Below are 17,485 nucleotides of genomic sequence, written 5' to 3'. Positions count from 1 at the left end.
CGGTTTTGGCAACCATGGCCGGAGATAACAGTAATCACGGAAGCCTCACTCACGGGGTAGGGACCCCATGCCAATGACTTGACCATCAGCGGTCGTTGGTCTCCATCGGAGTCCAGACTACACATCAACCTATTAGAGCTGAGAGCGATCAGACTAGCGCTGAAGGCTTTACTGCCATCAGTATAGGGAAAGAAATTCCTGATAATGACGGATAACACAGTGGCCTTCCACTACCTCAACAAAAGAGGAGGCGTAGGGTCACTGCCACTGTGCAGAGAGGCAATGCAGCTCTGGTTTTGGGCAATTCAAGAAGGAATCTCTCTATCAGCAGTTCACCTAGCCGGAGAGAAGAAATTAACGGCGGACGCTCTGAGCAGGCAGAACACAGTCTCCGACGAGTGGGAACTAGCTCAGGAAGTCCTTCAAGAGATCTGTTCACCACCAGTATCAACTGGAAGTGTGATCAGTATCGCTCGAGGGAATTTCCCCCGAGAGGAGCTCTAGGGGATGCTTTCGTAGTGGACTGGGAGTTTCCACTTCTGTACGCGTTTCCTCCAGTCCCTGTCATTGCTCACATGATCAGGAGGTTGAGATGGTTCCGGAAACCCATGATCCTAATTGTCCCGGATTGGGCCAGGAGAACATGGTACCCGGATCTTCTAGACATGTCCATCTGTCCTCCGATTCGTCTTCCGCAAAGAGAGGATCTTCTCTCGCAGAAGGGAGGTCGGGTTCTCCATCCGGATATCAGGACCCTCAACCTTCACGCCTGGTTTCTGAAAGGCTGAGATACAATGATTGGGATCTCCCGGATGACGTAATGGAGGTATTGCTTTCAGCCAGAAGGCCAGCAACAAAATCCTTATACCGCTGTCGTTGGAACTAATTTTGCAGCTGGTGTAGAGTAAAGAATATTGAACCCTTTTTATGTAGTACACCAATGGTGTTCTCTTTTTTGCTATATTTGGCAAATTCAGGTCTTCAAGTTGGCACAATCAAAGGCTACCTCACAGCGCTGTCAATCTTCAAGTGCACTGCGGAGGAGCCTTCATATTTCAAATTGCCCATAGTGATTCAATTTCTGAAAGGGTTAACTAATGTTTTCCCCCCCAACTCCTTTTCAGGTTCCACTGTGGGACCTAAACCTAGTCTTGAAATTTCTAATGGGTACTCCATTCGAACCCCTTCATTCCTGTTCATTAAGGTTTCTCACTCTTAAAACAGTCTTTCTAGTGGCTTTAACTTCTGCCAGAAGAGTGCGCAAATTACAAGCTTTGTTTTGCCTCCACATACAATCTTTCACAAAGATAAGGTAGTTCTCCAAGTGAAGCCGAATTTTCTCGCAAAGGTGGTCTCAGAATTCCACATCACACAAAATATAACCTTACCCTTGTTTTATCCTCCTCCCCATCCAGGGAAAGAGGAAGAGAGATTGCACAGGCTGGATCCAAGGCGTGCCTGGAATTTTTACATTGGCAGACTTGCGAGGATTAGGCAAGCAGACCAATTGTTTGTGGGGTATGCAGGGCACAAATTAGGTTTACGTAATACAAAACAAACCATCTCAAGATGGATTATGTTAACCATTATAGAGTGCTATAAATTGGCAGGAAAAGAGCCCCCTCAACATCTCCAGGCTCATTCAACCAGGGGTATCGCAGCCTCTTCAGCTCTCCAAAGAGGAGTTCCAATTAAGGACATATGTGTGGCTGCCAGATGGTCGTCCACACATACTTTCACTAAATTCTACAATCTTGATTCCTTCTCTAGCCAGGAGACTCCTGCCTCCTCTACACTTTGGGAGTCTTTCAAAGATAAGGAATACGTGGGAGGACACAATCCATTCGAAGAACAAGTTACTTACCAACGGTAACGTTCTTTCGACTGGATGTCCCTCCCACGTATTCCTTATCACCCCTCCTATCCTTCCCCGCAGTAAAACTTCCCTTGTAGTTGCAGCCTACGCTCCTTCAAGGGTATTAACCATCTCATACAAGGCAAAACAGCACTTCAAAACAGAACTGAGCAACGGACGCTGTGCGAGACTATTTATACCTATGGTGACGTCTGCGCCGACATGGAGGCCTTCGAGGCACACTGACTCGAGGGACGTCGACGCACAGCGCCCTCTACTGAGATAAATCCATTTCCAGCTTGCTGGCCTCGGAAATATTATCAAAGATAAGGAATACGTGGGAGGAACATCCAGTTGAAATAACGTTACAGTTGGTAAGTAACTTGTTCTTCTGATGCTTGTATCTGCTTAGATTCACATGGACCCACCCTTCCTCTCCTCAGAGAAGGTGCATAGAAGTTGTATGAGGTTTTCTGATATTTATCTGCTTGGAAACATCTGTACTCACTCTACACCTCGTGCTGCCTCATGTCAGAAAAATAGCAATCTGAGGGACCTCGACTCGTGAGGGATCATGGGTACAGTGGATGTCAAACTAGGGATAGTATTACTGGCATGCCCTGTCGACGTCCCTTTTCGAATTTCAAAAACAACTGTAATAATCTGCAGTTTCCACTAGATGTCGGCCTATGCACAGCATGTGAATCTAAGCACATACAAGAATCAGAAATACGATTACAGTGAGTAATGTATCATATATATATAAGTTCTTAACTGACTTAAATGCCCAGCTCAAACCGTTTAACCTAGGAACTTGAAATTTGGAAGGTATTTGGAACGTACATTGTTTTCATGACGTAGGCAACCACTAGGGAAAGCTTTTTGGAAATTCCGTCCGATATCTATAGCTCAAAAACCGAAGATGTTACATTGGGCCATCCACAGTTTCAACATCAAGAATAAATATGAATTTTGGTTCTTGTGACCTACTTTGCCGGAATGTTGATTTCTTTAATAATTGACCTTTTTGAGCTTGGTTTAATGCAAAGGTTTCAAAGATATTATTAGAAACACTGTTTAGAATTTGAGCCAGGGCAACATCTTTGTTTTGGTGCCCATTTGCCAGCCGTCTTGCTTGCGATGCCCTTCTGGTAAGGTAATTGTGAGGAGACATCCTAATGCACCTTAGCATGGGCTGATTTCTCTGGCAATGGGCAGTGTGTAGTGACTTGTTCTGAATCACAGTAGAGAAATCTGGAGAAGAGGGGAAGACAATTGGAGCAGGCAGCCTTGCGTAAGAGGTGGGAGAAAATAGTTCCAACTGGCAGCTCGCAACGCCAGACGGTCAGAGAGAGGTCACAGAGGGAAGAACCCTGGGTGGGTCAGTAGGAGAAATCAATGTTGGCAAGATCACAGTGCCATGTGCAGGAGCAAATTACAGTGGGGCATGTGGGAGTCGATTAACAGAGCAGGGCATGAATAACATTGAGGTTTAAATTACTGTATGACCTCTTGTGCAATGGCTCTAATGCAGACCCCTCTCTCCTTCTTGTGAGTTTGCCTTGTGGATAGGTGCTTTGTCCTACTTCAGTGGTGGTAGTGCTACAATGGCAGTACCTGGTGTGATGAGTCCTTGGATCTCGTCCATTCTCCTATGGGGTGGACCCCTCCCATGGGGCCATTGTGGGCGGCCACAGTCCAATAGTCCGTCTGGGGGTGGTGCACCCTGGGAGGATCATGTGGGTGCGGAACTCACTTATGAAACAATTCCAAACTTCGCGGTCTAGTCAATTTGGATAATCTGAAGTAGAACTGAGTACAAAAACAGAGGAAGGACTGGGAATGGCATTGAGCTCTTCCTGCAAGAGCAAGCAGAGACCCGAGAGAAGGAAGAACGCTAACCGAGACGCTGAGGCGGAGACAAGCGGAAGCAGAGCAAGTCCCGAGCGGAAGAACTGATCCACAAACCTGGGAGCAGAAACTCCTGGCGTCGCAGCAGACTGGAGAACGCGAGAGGGAAATGTTGCGTTCCCCAGAAGATTTCGACTGCGGAGCTGCTGCAGAACGACCAAAAAGGTCTGGGAAGCCCCACGGTAGGTGCCGGTGAAGACCCAAGACCACAGCGGACCAGGAAAAAAAGTTATGCTTGTTGTTGGAGAGGTGCAGGGGCCCAAAGAAGTTGTTGGAGAACCTGGAAGGGTGAGCAAAATCCAGAGACCGGGTCTGGAACCCTGACAGAGACAAGAGAACTTTAACGTCTCCAAAACTGAACTATGATACTTGGCTGGGGAGTATACCATGTATTGCATTAAAACAGAAAATAAGTCAGAAAGGCGCGTCTGGGACTCGCACACATATGAGGATTCAAAAATAATGTATAATAATTTAATATTTATATGGTGCTTTGATCCAAAGCGCTTTAATAGCACATATTTACATTTATTATTATTGCTACACAATCGAAATTGGCACTCATTTTATCAACCTCGGAAGGATATAAGGTTGTGTCGACTGTGTCAGGATTTTAACCTGCGACCTGCAGATCAAACACCTGCAGAGCCATTTTACCGGCTAGGTATTGGACATCTTCATAGTCACAGTACCTGTCAGGTAAGTGAACCAGGTAGACTGCGAGAGAAGCTGGAATCAGGGAAGTGAAGCACCCCCCCTATGTTTTGTGAACATTATACCAAGCCAAGAGAAGGGAGGCATTCTCTTGGTACTTTGAAGAAGCTGAAGAAAGCCAGGGGAAAGGAATGATTCCCCCTGGTAGTCATGAACAGTATGCCAAGCCAAGAGTAGCGGAGAGACTCTCCTGCCACTTTGAAGAAGCTGAATAGATATCGGGGGAAGGGTTTCTTCCACCGGGTGTGTGGGAACATCTTGGAAAGCCAAGAGAAAGGAGGCAATTTCTTGGCCTTGTGAGGACCGGGCAACCTTTTTGCCAGACGGTTGCGCATCCTTTGGAAGTTTGTTTTTGCACCATTTGAACTTTGTTTTACGAGCTGAAAAAGAACTTTTAAAGGCCACGTCCAGAAGATGAAAGACATTCTTTTGGGCCAAAGAAGACCTTAGTTTAAGTTCCTAGTGTAAGGGCTCGAAATAGGTTTGACATGCCGTTGGACTTTGTTTTCTTTTGACATCCTGACAGAGTCCTTAGATTATTCTTTTTGGCAGAGAAAACCCTCTTATTATTGGGCGTAGTTAGGTTTTCCCCAAACCTCATTTCGTTAATAAACATCTAAAGCAATAAACATGCCACCATTGTGTCAATCTCTTCTACACCCTTGCACTTGGTATTCAGTCCGGCCAATGCTGCAGTCCAGAACATGGAAATATGATTCCATGTGAAGTCCTTGATGGGTAGTGCTAAACCCTGCCCTGTTTACTGTACTGTACTGTACTGTACTGTACTGTACTGTAGTAGGTACACTATCACTGTGGTGGGGCCTTGATGTGTGGCCCAAAGTGGATGGGTGTTGCAGTGCGAGGTTCCTTGACTGCTTTAGATCATGTAGATTGCAATTGAGTTAACCACTGGCCTCCCTGGCTGGGTTGGGGCCTGAGATCTGTGGTTCCTGGTGATGCTCAGAAAGGTTAAACCACCTCATGTTCATGCATGAGGTGATCCCTGTTAGTGAGGAATTGGAACTTTAATTTGGTTTAAGGTGCGTTGAAAAGCCATGTCTTTAGTGTTTTTTGGAGCATAAGGTGATCCTTGCTTGTTCAAATTCCCAACGGTAGTAAGTTTGGCTATGATGCTAGAGAAGGGCAATTCTCTGTGGCTCTTTGTGTTGTAACAGAGAATTTGTATGAGTATGTAGTTGTTGGATCTCAGAGTTCAGTTGGTATGGGATGGGTCTTTCTTGGATGGATTCAGCTCCATGGCCATGAAGACATGAAGAGCATGTTGGTCAGGATGTAGAAATACATTATTTTCTTGACCGATGGCCAGTGGAGGGACATTGGAGCCGGTGTGATGTATTCTCCCCTGGCAACTCGTACAACAACTGTAATACTCTGCGGCTTCCACTAGATGTCGGCCTATGCACAGCATGTGAATCTAAGCAAATACAAGCATCAGAAATATGATTACGGTGATTAATGTATCCCATACGGATGGCCACCCCTTTTCTTTCTTTTTTAACACTTTTCAGGTGTAATTACCTGTGAACTAGTTCAGCGTTAATTCTATACTTCAGAAGTTCAAGAACGTTCATTAGCTTTCAATTCCTGTGTTTTTATTAATCACCATCTTACTATTAGATTGAATAGGCTTTTGCGTGAACCTTTTCTTTTGGTTTAGTAAATATTTGAACTCTTTTGAGCAACGCCTGTACCTTGTGTTTATTACACTGGAAGGGTGTGGTGCTCCAACTTCAGATCAAGTGAAAATGTCTGGTGACCCGCCATTTCTGACAGCCCTGGTGGGTGGGAATTTTAAGATTAGGACGGGCCAGGTGAGACACGAACACTGGGGACTCCTTGTGATTGGTAAAAACTTGTATTAAATAATAAAAGGAGGTTGGAAAATGCCTCACTGTCCCTAATCTAGGAGGTATGTCCCTACCTCAACCAAAACTAAGGGTCTGTCCTGTGTCAAGATGTCCAAAGCAAAAATTACCAGTTTCTGAATTCCTATCCTCGTCCTCACATTCTAAAAGTAACTGTAAGTTGCCATGGGTAGTGTCTTTGGCTCTGAAAGTGCGCAAATGTTCACGTTTAACAGAAATGTATAATTCCAACAAAAGTTCCAAATGCATAATATTCATAGTTCCAGGGAATGGCTCCCAACCCCAGGTGTTTCTCTACTCAAATTTAAAAAAAAAAAGAATAACCAAGTTCTTAGTAGCCCAAGATGATAGCCCTCTCCTCTTGGTGTTGTAGTTCACTCCAGGGGAAATGACTCCTTTCCCTGGGTCTTTACCACATTCAATGCAATTCAAAATCCTAAGGGTATGAATCTTCCTTGGGATTCTTCTTTCAAAACAAAACAACTTAGGTGCAGGTCCCAGACTCGCCAATTGCCTGGTGTACTTGTCTGCCAGGACTTTGTATTTCACTGTTCACCAATGTTAAGGACAAGAGGGCATGTGTCTTCCCCAAGTTCCTTGCTGCATTCTGTCTTATCAACTTAACTCCTCATTTTTTATTATTACGCCTGATACATTACTGCCAGGTTTATGCAATTTTCTTTTCCCTCGGGTCTCCCGCCCCCTTCTCTCATACTTTCTTTCTCTTGGTTTTAGTAGCCCCGGTTTCTACTCATAACCAAGGTTGCCTTCTGGGAATGCTCAGGAGTGTTTCTTGGTTTCTCATACGGGTCTTCGACCCTGTTTACTGAACTTGGCTCTTCCTTTGCTTCAGTGGCCTACCCTCTCCTGTGGGCTTGCCGGCTCTGTGGTTTGACTTCTGGATCTTCCCGCCTCTGTCAGAGCGTTTCCTTCGCTCTCACGACTTGGAGGCAGCGGCACAGACCTTCCCTGCATGCCCACGGTATTCAGTTGCATGTCTGTTCCCTTAGCTGTCGGGAAGTCGGTTCAGCTGTTGTGGGAGTGCGTCTCCTTGGGACACCCTCTCTCTCGGCCCTGCTTCCTGATTCTGCATTTTTGTTTTCCAAATGAGGAAATCTTCTCTTCCTGTTTTGAATGGCCCTTGTCCAATAGGCTGTTGCCGAAAGGTAGACTGCACATTCAAGATATTTTCAGTGTCTTTTCTACATCTCTTCCTCGTCTCAGTAATCCTTAGTATTTTCGATGGTGGACATATTGGAGTTCTTGTATTGTTTAGTATTACTGGTGTAACTCTGCAATATATCATAGGGGCTTGGGGCTCATAGTCTGGTGTGATATTACAATCTGCCATAGAGGCTTGAGATGTTATAAGGGAGTAGTTGATGTGTAAGGGAAATGTGGATTTCCAGGTCTCATCTGGCAAGTCACCCTTATTTCTATGGGGGTTGCCCCCCACTCCTTGATCCTGACTCAAATAGCCCCATTCCCAGGGTTAGGAACAGAAAGTGTCTGCCTCATCCTGGCCACATATGGGGAGGTTCTCCCCATGCAAGCAGTGAATGACATTGCCAGATTTATGATAACCTTTAGTTGGGCTGTCTGAAGAGAATGCATGCATAGTGATTGGGGTGCTGCTGTGTAAAGTGAGAGACACTTAGAGACAGAAATCTTCAGCACCCATATCCATGAGTGTGTAGCCATTACAACATTGTAGCATCTGTTCATTAATGTCCATTGTTGTGTTATTATTGCAGACAACCGTTGGCAGCCGCCTACAAAAGGAAGCCATGAAGAAGAAAGTCATGAAACAGGTATGTGACCGTTTTTATACACCAGACATGTGCAAAGGGGACCTCTACATTCATACTGTCCCCAACTGTAATGTGGTGTTTCCATTATAAACTCTGTTCCATAGTTCTCAGTTCTCATGTTTTCTGTCAGTACCTCTTTATACTTAGGAGTTTCCATTATGCAATCAAAGAAAATACAATCTGTAAATAGTGGGTTTTGCCTTCCTAAGGAAAGAGAAGCCTGTGGTGACAGTTCTCTTATCTGGCTCGCGTACTGTTTCTTTTTCTTGCAGTCTCTTCCACTCAGCTCTTTTAATTTCTTGTTTTCTCCATCGCCTATTTCTAATTTTTTCAGAGTTTCAGGGGGATTGGTCAAATACTGCTGGCAGTATTTGAACAAAAAAAGTTTTTACAAAGGGGCCTTTGAACGGGTGAAAAGGCGGACATCTCTGATGGCCACTCTCACCCTCTTCCCCATATAATGCATAAAAGGTTCAGAATTGAACCTTTGTGCAGAGCCCTACAGATAAGGGGTGTATCGGACACTTTTACTCCCTAAAAATAGGCAAATGCTCCCCAAAAATAAAAAATAGGGAGTAAAAATACTCCCAACAAAAAAATAGGAAACGCACATGACCTTGTGCCACTCACACAGGTCAATGGATTTGTTTGGACTAATATTGCACGTAGTACCACAGGAAGCAAGTACTACAAACCTCTCTGATCGGAAGAACTAAACATTTATCTTCTAATGTGCATGAATAACTAGGTGAAAAAAATGATCACAAAAACAATTCAGTTTTCCAGTTAAAAAATATCTTTATTAGCTTATAAAATACTCTCATTGGGAACTGGGTGTACATTTGTACTCCTTAAAAAAAATCATTGGACTCCTTACTTAAAAAAAATATTCAAATACTCCCACTTCCAAATCTTATCTGGAGCACTGTTTGTGTGAAAAAAATGTGCACTGGTGGTATCACCTTTGCATTAAAGACAAAAATTGATGAAAGAAAATCTTTCAGGAAATACCCTTTTAGGTTACCACTTTGGAGGTGGTATTTCTGGAATACCGTCAGAGGTATTATAGAAATAGCATCTCTGCAAGTGGTAAACTCTGAATTGGGCTGATTTTCTGAAATACCACTGACAGTTGTGGTAACCTTCTCTGACATTATTTCACAAGGAAAATCCACCCAACTTTGAATGACTCCCTTAGTCTTGTTTCACTTTTTCTCTATTTTCTACTATTGTTCCTCTTACCTCCTTATCTTCTTATGTCTGTCCATTTCTATCGACCGTTCTCCAGAATGTAATTTAGAACTCAAATCTTGGAGTGCTCTGGTACAGGGTTTAGATGTACTCTTTTGAAAGGAATCTGCCTTAATATGTTTCTGAATATTCTTTGCAGCGTGTGATTCGGACTGCGATTAAGCACCTAGGTGCAGCATTAAGACGGGTTTTGGATAAATGTTATTGTGCACAAGCGTCAAAAAGCAAGTGGAAAATGTGTCTGAGCTGTGTTGTCTGATCAGGAGACCAAGAAGCACTGGGGTAGGTTCGGGCATCGGACACATTCAGGGAATGGTAGTATGAGCATCTTTACACTTGAGGATTTTGATTATTATGCTAGGTGTATTGTTGTAATATACTATGTGAAGGGCCACTTATGACCTAGTTTTAGACACGTGCGCCAAGGTTAGGACAGACTCTACAGCATGGAACACCTGCATCATAAAACAAAGTGATTGTACTCTCGATGAGGACTCCCACTCAATCAATGAACACCTGATTTAGGGTTATGGCTGGGTATTGTCTGTTTTAGTAAGTTTAAACTGCACTAGGCATAGAGCAGCTTCTGCCCCAATCACATAGACCTGTAATCTGGCTATGAGAGCATGTGATCCTGTCTGGAAATATCTGATTGAGGGACACGCAAATATGATGGTCTTGGACACCTGCTCCAAGAGAATGATGTCTTCTCAGTCTGCCCAAGTCAGAGACACCAACATTAGGAGTAGGGAAACTTTCTTTTGTCCTAGTCATGAACATTTTCACTAGGAAATGAGTAGCTTCTGTTTCTGTCACAGACCACTGGGTTAGATGGTGGCTAGCTTCTGACATGATGAGGTTAGGTTTCGGAAGTAGTAGAGGTACCCTGTATGTCCAGCATATGCAAACTTTATCCGGCTCAGTGGGCTATCGCTAAACTTGGTTTCGTAGCACAAAATGTATTTGACTGTAAAGTTTGCACAGAGTTTGTTGTAGATATGCAAGCATGCAGCAACAGGGATTTTTAGTTTAGCAACTTCTAGGGATGGATGTGCCAGATGTTCTCAAAGTGCCATGCAAGTGGTGTGAAAATACAGTTCCATCTGGCATTTTAAGGTGCCCTTTCTAGACTCCGTTGACCAGGCCCTTGGGAACTAGACTCCAAATATCCAGGTTTCTGTATAGTGATCACTACCAGTGTTTCTAAGCACACCCAATAGCACCATTTAAGGGAACTGGGGTATTGGACATGAAATCGCACCTCAGGTAGCAAAACTAACAAAAGGTTGAAGTCTAAGCCAGGCCGTAAAGGGAAGACTCGCAAGCAGTACTCCTCCTGCCATGCCCCAACCATCTGGAATTCCATACCGGCAGAGGATGTAAGTGCCTCCACCCTCCTCCAGTTCTTCAAAACTCTTAACGTGTCTCTTTCAACAATATTCTCTCTCCGCCAACAGTACTGCACTACTCTAAAAAATGCCAAGCCCCATGCTGGCACTCTCCTGTTGTAAAACGCTCTGCTGCTTTTGTGCTAGTTTTGAACTATAAGGAATAAATTAAAAATATAATGAAATCATTTTCCCAGTGCCACTTCATTTGTATAATTGTGAAAGCCGAGATTAGAATTGTGCCTTCCTGATTTCATAACTAGCAAATTACCTACTGCACAATATGCACTGCAGATACCTACTCCACTTGCAGGTTCTTCATTTTGGCAGTTTTTCTCTCTTTAAAGGTGATCTTTCACATTATCCAAAATGCTTTCGCGAATGCCTGAAGACGCTGCCTAACAGGCTGCTTTCGATTTAGGAGAAGTACAAAAAGGAAAACCAGGAACGGATAGATTTTAAAAATTAAAAGATGCCCAAAGATGTTAAGTTTCTGATGTTTGTTAATCTGCTTAAAATCAAATGCTGTGCATAGTCCGACATCCAGTGGTCACTGCGGAGTATTGCATTTTGTTTTTTGTAGTCGAAAAGGGGATATCGACAAGGCGTGTCTGTAACACTATACCTATAGTGACATGCAGTGTACCCACAATCCCTCACGCGTCGAGGTCCCTCAGATTGTTTTTTTCCGCCCAGATATTGGTCGCCTTTAAGCGGAGCTCTTCGAGAGAAATTGCAAAGACATTTACTCGACCCTTTGGTCATTGTTTAAGACTATACATTAGAACCCTCCTTCGACGTCGTAGCTGAGAAGCTGTTTCTCCGCCGAATAAGAACTTCGACGGCGGTAATTTCGACGGAGGAGATCCTTCCGCGCTGCCGAACACGTAGCCTGTCCTCGCCGGCCTAAGACAGTAGGGAGAGTGGGGTCGTGAGAAATGTTCTTTCTGAGAATGCCTTTCTCTTTACTCTCCCTTTCCTTCGGGGTCGTTATCACGTTTAACTGTATCCTTAGCTATATAGAGGACTCCCTTTAGATTTTGCCCGTGCTGCAAGGGCAAATTCACTTGGAAAGACAAGCACAAACGGTGTAACTGTTGCTTGCCCCTCGACCACAAAGAGGACAGCTGTGCGGCCTGTAAGCTTCTTAAGCCAAAGAATTTAAAGGACCGCAAGGTCAAAATGTGGGCAGCCGACGCTATGTCTAGGTCTGATTCCTCACCCGCCACCGCCGCGTGTGACGAGGATAGTGATAACCCGACCTCTGCGTCGGAGGTTGTAGACCTCTCTAGGGAACGTTCCCGCTCCTCGTCGTCTGTCCCCGGCCCCGACAAGCTCGGCTCACGCCCTGCTTATGGGGATGAACACCCCGGCGACACGGACGAACACAGAAAGGGAGGTGCTTCAGGAGGACCCTAGGACTAAATATCCTAGATTATTTAAATCCCTTCAAGAGGACATGAATACTTATGACCTCACTGAAGAAGACTCTCACTTCCAGGAAGATGAGGAGTTCTTAAATAGTGAAGACCAACAAAACCTAGGAACAGAAGAAGGTTTTGAGGAAAACACTGACATGGGTGGGGGGAGGGCTTCGAGGAAGACCCAGGTGAAGGTGGCTCACATCCCTGGCAGTCACCAACAGAGTCTACAGACCCTGACATCTTAAACCTTCCCTCTCCTCAGACCACACCGTTCAGAAATCCATTACCAATAGATGATCAACCAGCCTTCAATGTTATGTTATGTTATTTTGCATTTATATAGCGCCTTATATACCATTGGTATGGTCTGAAGGCGCTGGTAGGTTAAACGCCCTTGGGAACCGAAGTTCAGGTCAGTAGAGAGAGTTAAGGTGCGTGTGAGCACCGGTATGTGTGCAGCTGGTGCGGTATTCGTGTAATAGCTGCTTCTTAGCGGTAGGTGTGGTGGTTGAGAGATCTGGAGTATGTGTTCGTTCTGGCAGGATTTATCCAGACCGGATGTGGCTGCGTTAGGCCTGAGAACGCCTGGCTGGCTGGAGGGAGGGGGGGTGTAACCAGCAGTGTTTACTTAGAATGATGTGGAGTGTGCGGCGGATGTTGGTATGAGAGCAGTTATACCGAATGGTGTCATAGTATCTCTGTGTTCTAGCTGAGTGATGGTATAAAGGAGAGAGTAAGCGTGGTGGTGTGATATGAAGGGTTATATGGTCCGCACCCATCTTCTCTACGTACTCAACCCCTCTACGCACTCGTCCCCTCTACGTTCCCCTTTTTCATATGCACTCATTCGCTCGTATGCATTCGTATGTTCTACATATTTGCCGGCCCTACCCACTAGTCTGTTCTATGCAGTCCTCCGCTCTACACATTCTTCTGCTCAGCTCATCCATCCAGCTCTGCTCATCCGTCCGCTCCCCGCATTCTGTAGTCATCCTTTATACATGCTTATCCGTTCTACGCACTCACCTGGTCTGTGTAGCTCATCTGCTCTAGGAGTTTGTCCGCTTTAACCCCTCGCGTGCATTACACCTTCGTCTGATCTACGCATTCACCCACCCTACCCTACGCACTCACCTGCTGCCCGCACTCACCTGCTGCCCGCACTCACCTGCTGCCCGCACTCACCTGCTGCTCGCACTCACCTGCTCCTCGCACTCACCTGCTCCTCGCACTCACCTGCTCCTCGCACTCACCTTCTCCCTGCACTCACCAGCTCCCCGCGTGCATCCGCTCTCCACACTCATCCACTCTCCGTCCTCATCAACGATCCCCACTCTCGTCCGCTCCCCACTCTCGTCCGCTCTCCACACTCATCTGCTCTCCACACTCATCTGCTCCCCGCGTTCACCCGCTCCCCGCACTGAACCGCTTCCCGTGCTCCCTGCACTCATCCGCTCCCCGCACTCATCCATTCTATGCATCTATGATCCGCTCCCCATCCTCATCCGCTCCCCGTCCTCATCCGCTCCCCACCCTCCCTGCACTCATCCATTCTATGTATCTGAGTCCGCTCCCCGCACTCATCCACTTTATGCACTTGTACTTTCCACGCATTCAACAGTATTATCCTGTTCTATCTATTCATCTCTACACTCATCTGTTCTATACGTTCATCCGCTCTGTACACTCGTCCGCTCTATACACTCATCCGCTCTATACGCTCATCGGCACTATACACTCATCCGCTCTATGCATTTGCCGGGTCTGCACATTCATCTGTTCCAGCGATCTACACACTCCTCGCACTTCGGTACTCATCCGCTAACCACACTCATCCGCTAACCACACTCGTCCGCTAACCACACTCGTCCGCTAACCACACTCGTCCGCTAACCACACTCGTCCGCTAACCACACTCGTCCGCTAACCACACTCGTCCGCTAACCACACTCGTCCGCTAACCACACTCGTCCGCTAACCACACTCGTCCGCTAACCACACTCGTCCGCTAACCACACTCGTCCGCTAACCACACTTGTCCGCTAACCACACTTGTCCGCTAACCACACTTGTCCGCTCTACACACTCGTCCGCTCTACACACTCGTCCGCTCTACACACTCGTCCGCTCTACACACTCGTCCGCTCTACACACTCGTCCGCTCTACACACTCGTCCGCTCTACACACTCGTCCGCTCTACACACTCGTCCGCTCTACACACTCGTCCGCTCTACACACTCGTCCGCTCTACACACTCGTCCGCTCTACACACTCGTCCGCTCTACACACTCGTCCGCTCTACACACTCGTCCGCTCTACACACTCGTCCGCTCTACACACTCGTCCGCTCTACACACTCGTCCGCTCTACACACTCGTCCGCTCTACACACTCGTCCGCTCTACACACTCGTCTGCTCTACATACTCGTCTGCTCTACATACTCGTCTGCTCTACATACTCGTCTGCTCTACATACTCGTCTGCTCTACATACTCGTCTGCTCTACATACTCGTCTGCTCTACATACTCGTCTGCTCTACATACTCGTCTGCTCTACATACTCGTCTGCTCTACATACTCGTCTGCTCTACATACTCGTCTGCTCTACATACTCGTCTGCTCTACATACTCGTCTGCTCTACATACTCGTCTGCTCTACATACTCGTCTGCTCTACATACTCGTCTGCTCTACATACTCGTCTGCTCTACATACTCGTCTGCTCTACATACTCGTCTGCTCTACATACTCGTCTGCTCTACATACTCGTCTGCTCTACATACTCGTCTGCTCTACATACTCGTCTGCTCTACATACTCGTCTGCTCTACATACTCGTCTGCTCTACATACTCGTCTGCTCTACATACTCGGGTTTACGCTCATCCGTTCTGCACAAAACATTCATCTGTTTTACGCACTCCTGCATTCTACTCGCTTCTCTGTATTTACGCACCCATTCACGCTACATGCTCGTCCGCTTTACACACCCAGCGGCTCTGCACACTCATCCGCTCAACATGTTCATCCATTCTATACACTCATCCGATCTACATACTCATTCAATTTAGACACACATTCAACTATATAGTCATCTGTTCTTCCACTCATGCATTCTTCCACTCGGCGCATTCATCTGTTCCACACGCTTCATCCATTAGAACAATTTCATCCACGCCATTCACTTCGTTCACTCCTCATGCATTATGTCCATTTCAGGAGTTTAAATCTCTTTACTGTTTCCGTATGATTTACTCTTATTAACCATTTCACTGCTTTGATCTACTTTACTCATTTAATTCTGGTTGCCATTCTAGTTTATATTCGGGAATATTGGCTTTTAATTTCTCGCGTCAGGTAGTTTGTTGGATTGAGTTATTGAGATGCTGTTAGTCTGTTTGGGTTAGTTTGGTACAGGATGGTTTTAGGGAAAGAGCCAGGTTTTCAGCAGTTTGCGGAAAGACGTTAAATCCTCAGTTAGGCGGATGTGGGGTGGGAGTGAGTTCCATAGTGTGGGGGCCAAGGCTGAGAATGATGATCCGCCTAACCTGACTGAGTTTGTTTTCGGTATGGCTAGGAGGCCAGCTGAGCTTGATCTTAGGGTGCGTGGGGGTTGATAGGGTTTTAGCTTGTCTTGAAGATATTGAGGTCCGGTTTTATGCAGTGCTCGATGGGAGATGCATAAGGTTTTGAAAGTCAACCTTCGGGCTACTGGGAGCCAGTGCAGCGTCTTAAGGGCTGGGGAGATGTGATCCCTTGGGCCAAGCGCAAGTAGCAATTTGGCTGCCGCGTTTTGTGCCCTTTGGAGTTTATTCAGTTGGTACGCGTGGACTCCGAGGTATAGAGGGTTTGCGTAGTCCAGTCTTGATATAACGATTGATTGGACTGCAGAGAGTCTGTTGGAAAAGGAGAGGTATGGGAAGAGGCGCCTAAAGGTTTTAAGGTGGCAGTGGCAGGACTTTGAGACGTTGTTGACTTGGCACAAGAGTGTTGGGTCAGAGTCAAGGGTGCATCCAAGATTTTTCACTAGTTGGAGGGGGTCGGAGAGTTGCCCATGGCGGATGGCCAGGGTAGTGGGTGCGGAAGAAGTTCGGCGTGGCCACATACCATGATTTCTGTTTTGGAGGGGTTTAGCAAGAGGTGGCTTTGGGTCATCCAGAGTTCTATGTCATGGAGACAGGAGGCCAGGTCAGGTCGGGAGTTGGGTTTTGCGTTCAGGATTTTTAGAATTAGTTGAGTGTCATCGGCGTAGTTGTAACACAGGATGTTGTGTGAACAAATTATTGGTGGGAGGGTGATGAAGAGATTGAACAGGAGGGCGGATAGACATGCTCCTTGTGGGACTCCCGTGTCGACTGGTCGGGCTTGGGAGGTATAGGTGGAGAGTATTGTTATTTTGTACCTATCTTTGAGGAATGACGCTATCCATTTAAGAGCGGTTCCACGAATTCCTAGGGAGTGGAGACGGTCTAGTAGGATTGAGTGATTGATTGTGTCAAAGGCAGCAGATAGGTCAAGAAGGATTAGAGCGGCGCATCCCACGGAATCTGCCGTCATTTTAAGGTCATCTCAGATTGAGGTTAGGGTGGTTTCAGTTCCGTAACGGGCTCTGAAACCTGATTGGGCAGGGTCTAGGAGATTGTTGGCTTCGACAAAGGCATTTAGTTGGAAGTAGGCGGTTCGGTCAATGAGTTTGGCAAGGAACCTGGTATTTGAGATGGGGCGGTAGTTTTTGGGTTCGAGAGGGTCAAGGGAAGGTTTTTTTAATTAGAGGTTTGACATGAACCGTTTGGAATGCGTCGGGAAAGATACCAGAGGAGAGGGAGGCATTTATGATGGATCTTGCATATTCTCCTGCGCAGGTGGATGCGAAAATTTCTTTGAGGGTTGTGGCTGGGCAAGGGTCTAGCGGCGAGCCAGATGGTTTGCGGACAGATAGAAGTTTGAGAATTGCTCTGGTGATATTGGACTAAAGGATTCGAACGTTGGTTGCGAAGTGGTCGCGGCTGGTGGGCTAGTCGGCATGGGGGTCGAATTGCCTGGTGGGTGTGAGAGATCCAGTTTGGTGGTTAGAGTATTTGTTCTTTCGAGAGACGTTGTGTAAAAGTGGAGGGAGAGTGAGTCGCACAGTGATTGTGAGGAGGTCGGGACGGTCGTGGTGCAAGCTGGGTTGGTGAATTCGGAGATGATTTTGTGGAGTTCTTTGCTTGGGTTTTTGCAGTTTAGGATTCGCGAGTTGTAGTG

The 17,485-nt window shown here is 46.3% G+C and overlaps 1 protein-coding gene across 1 annotated transcript in view; it reads left to right on the top strand.

Annotated features, from left to right (window-relative positions):
- Window positions 1-17,485, top strand: part of NSRP1 (nuclear speckle splicing regulatory protein 1) — a 469,150-nt gene that overhangs the window by 311,793 nt on the left and 139,872 nt on the right. Inside the window, exon 3 of the mRNA XM_069615252.1 lies at window positions 8,124-8,180. Coding sequence (XP_069471353.1) covers window positions 8,124-8,180 — 57 coding nt within the window. The remainder of the gene's footprint in view (window positions 1-8,123; window positions 8,181-17,485) is intronic.

This window comes from Ambystoma mexicanum, chromosome 9 (genome assembly GCF_040938575.1).
Source record: "Ambystoma mexicanum isolate Mex_15411 chromosome 9, UKY_AmexF1_1, whole genome shotgun sequence".
Lineage (NCBI taxonomy): Eukaryota > Metazoa > Chordata > Amphibia > Caudata > Ambystomatidae > Ambystoma > Ambystoma mexicanum.
The sequence above is the reverse complement of the archived record's forward strand: the minus strand, read 5'-3'. Positions and strand labels throughout refer to the sequence as shown.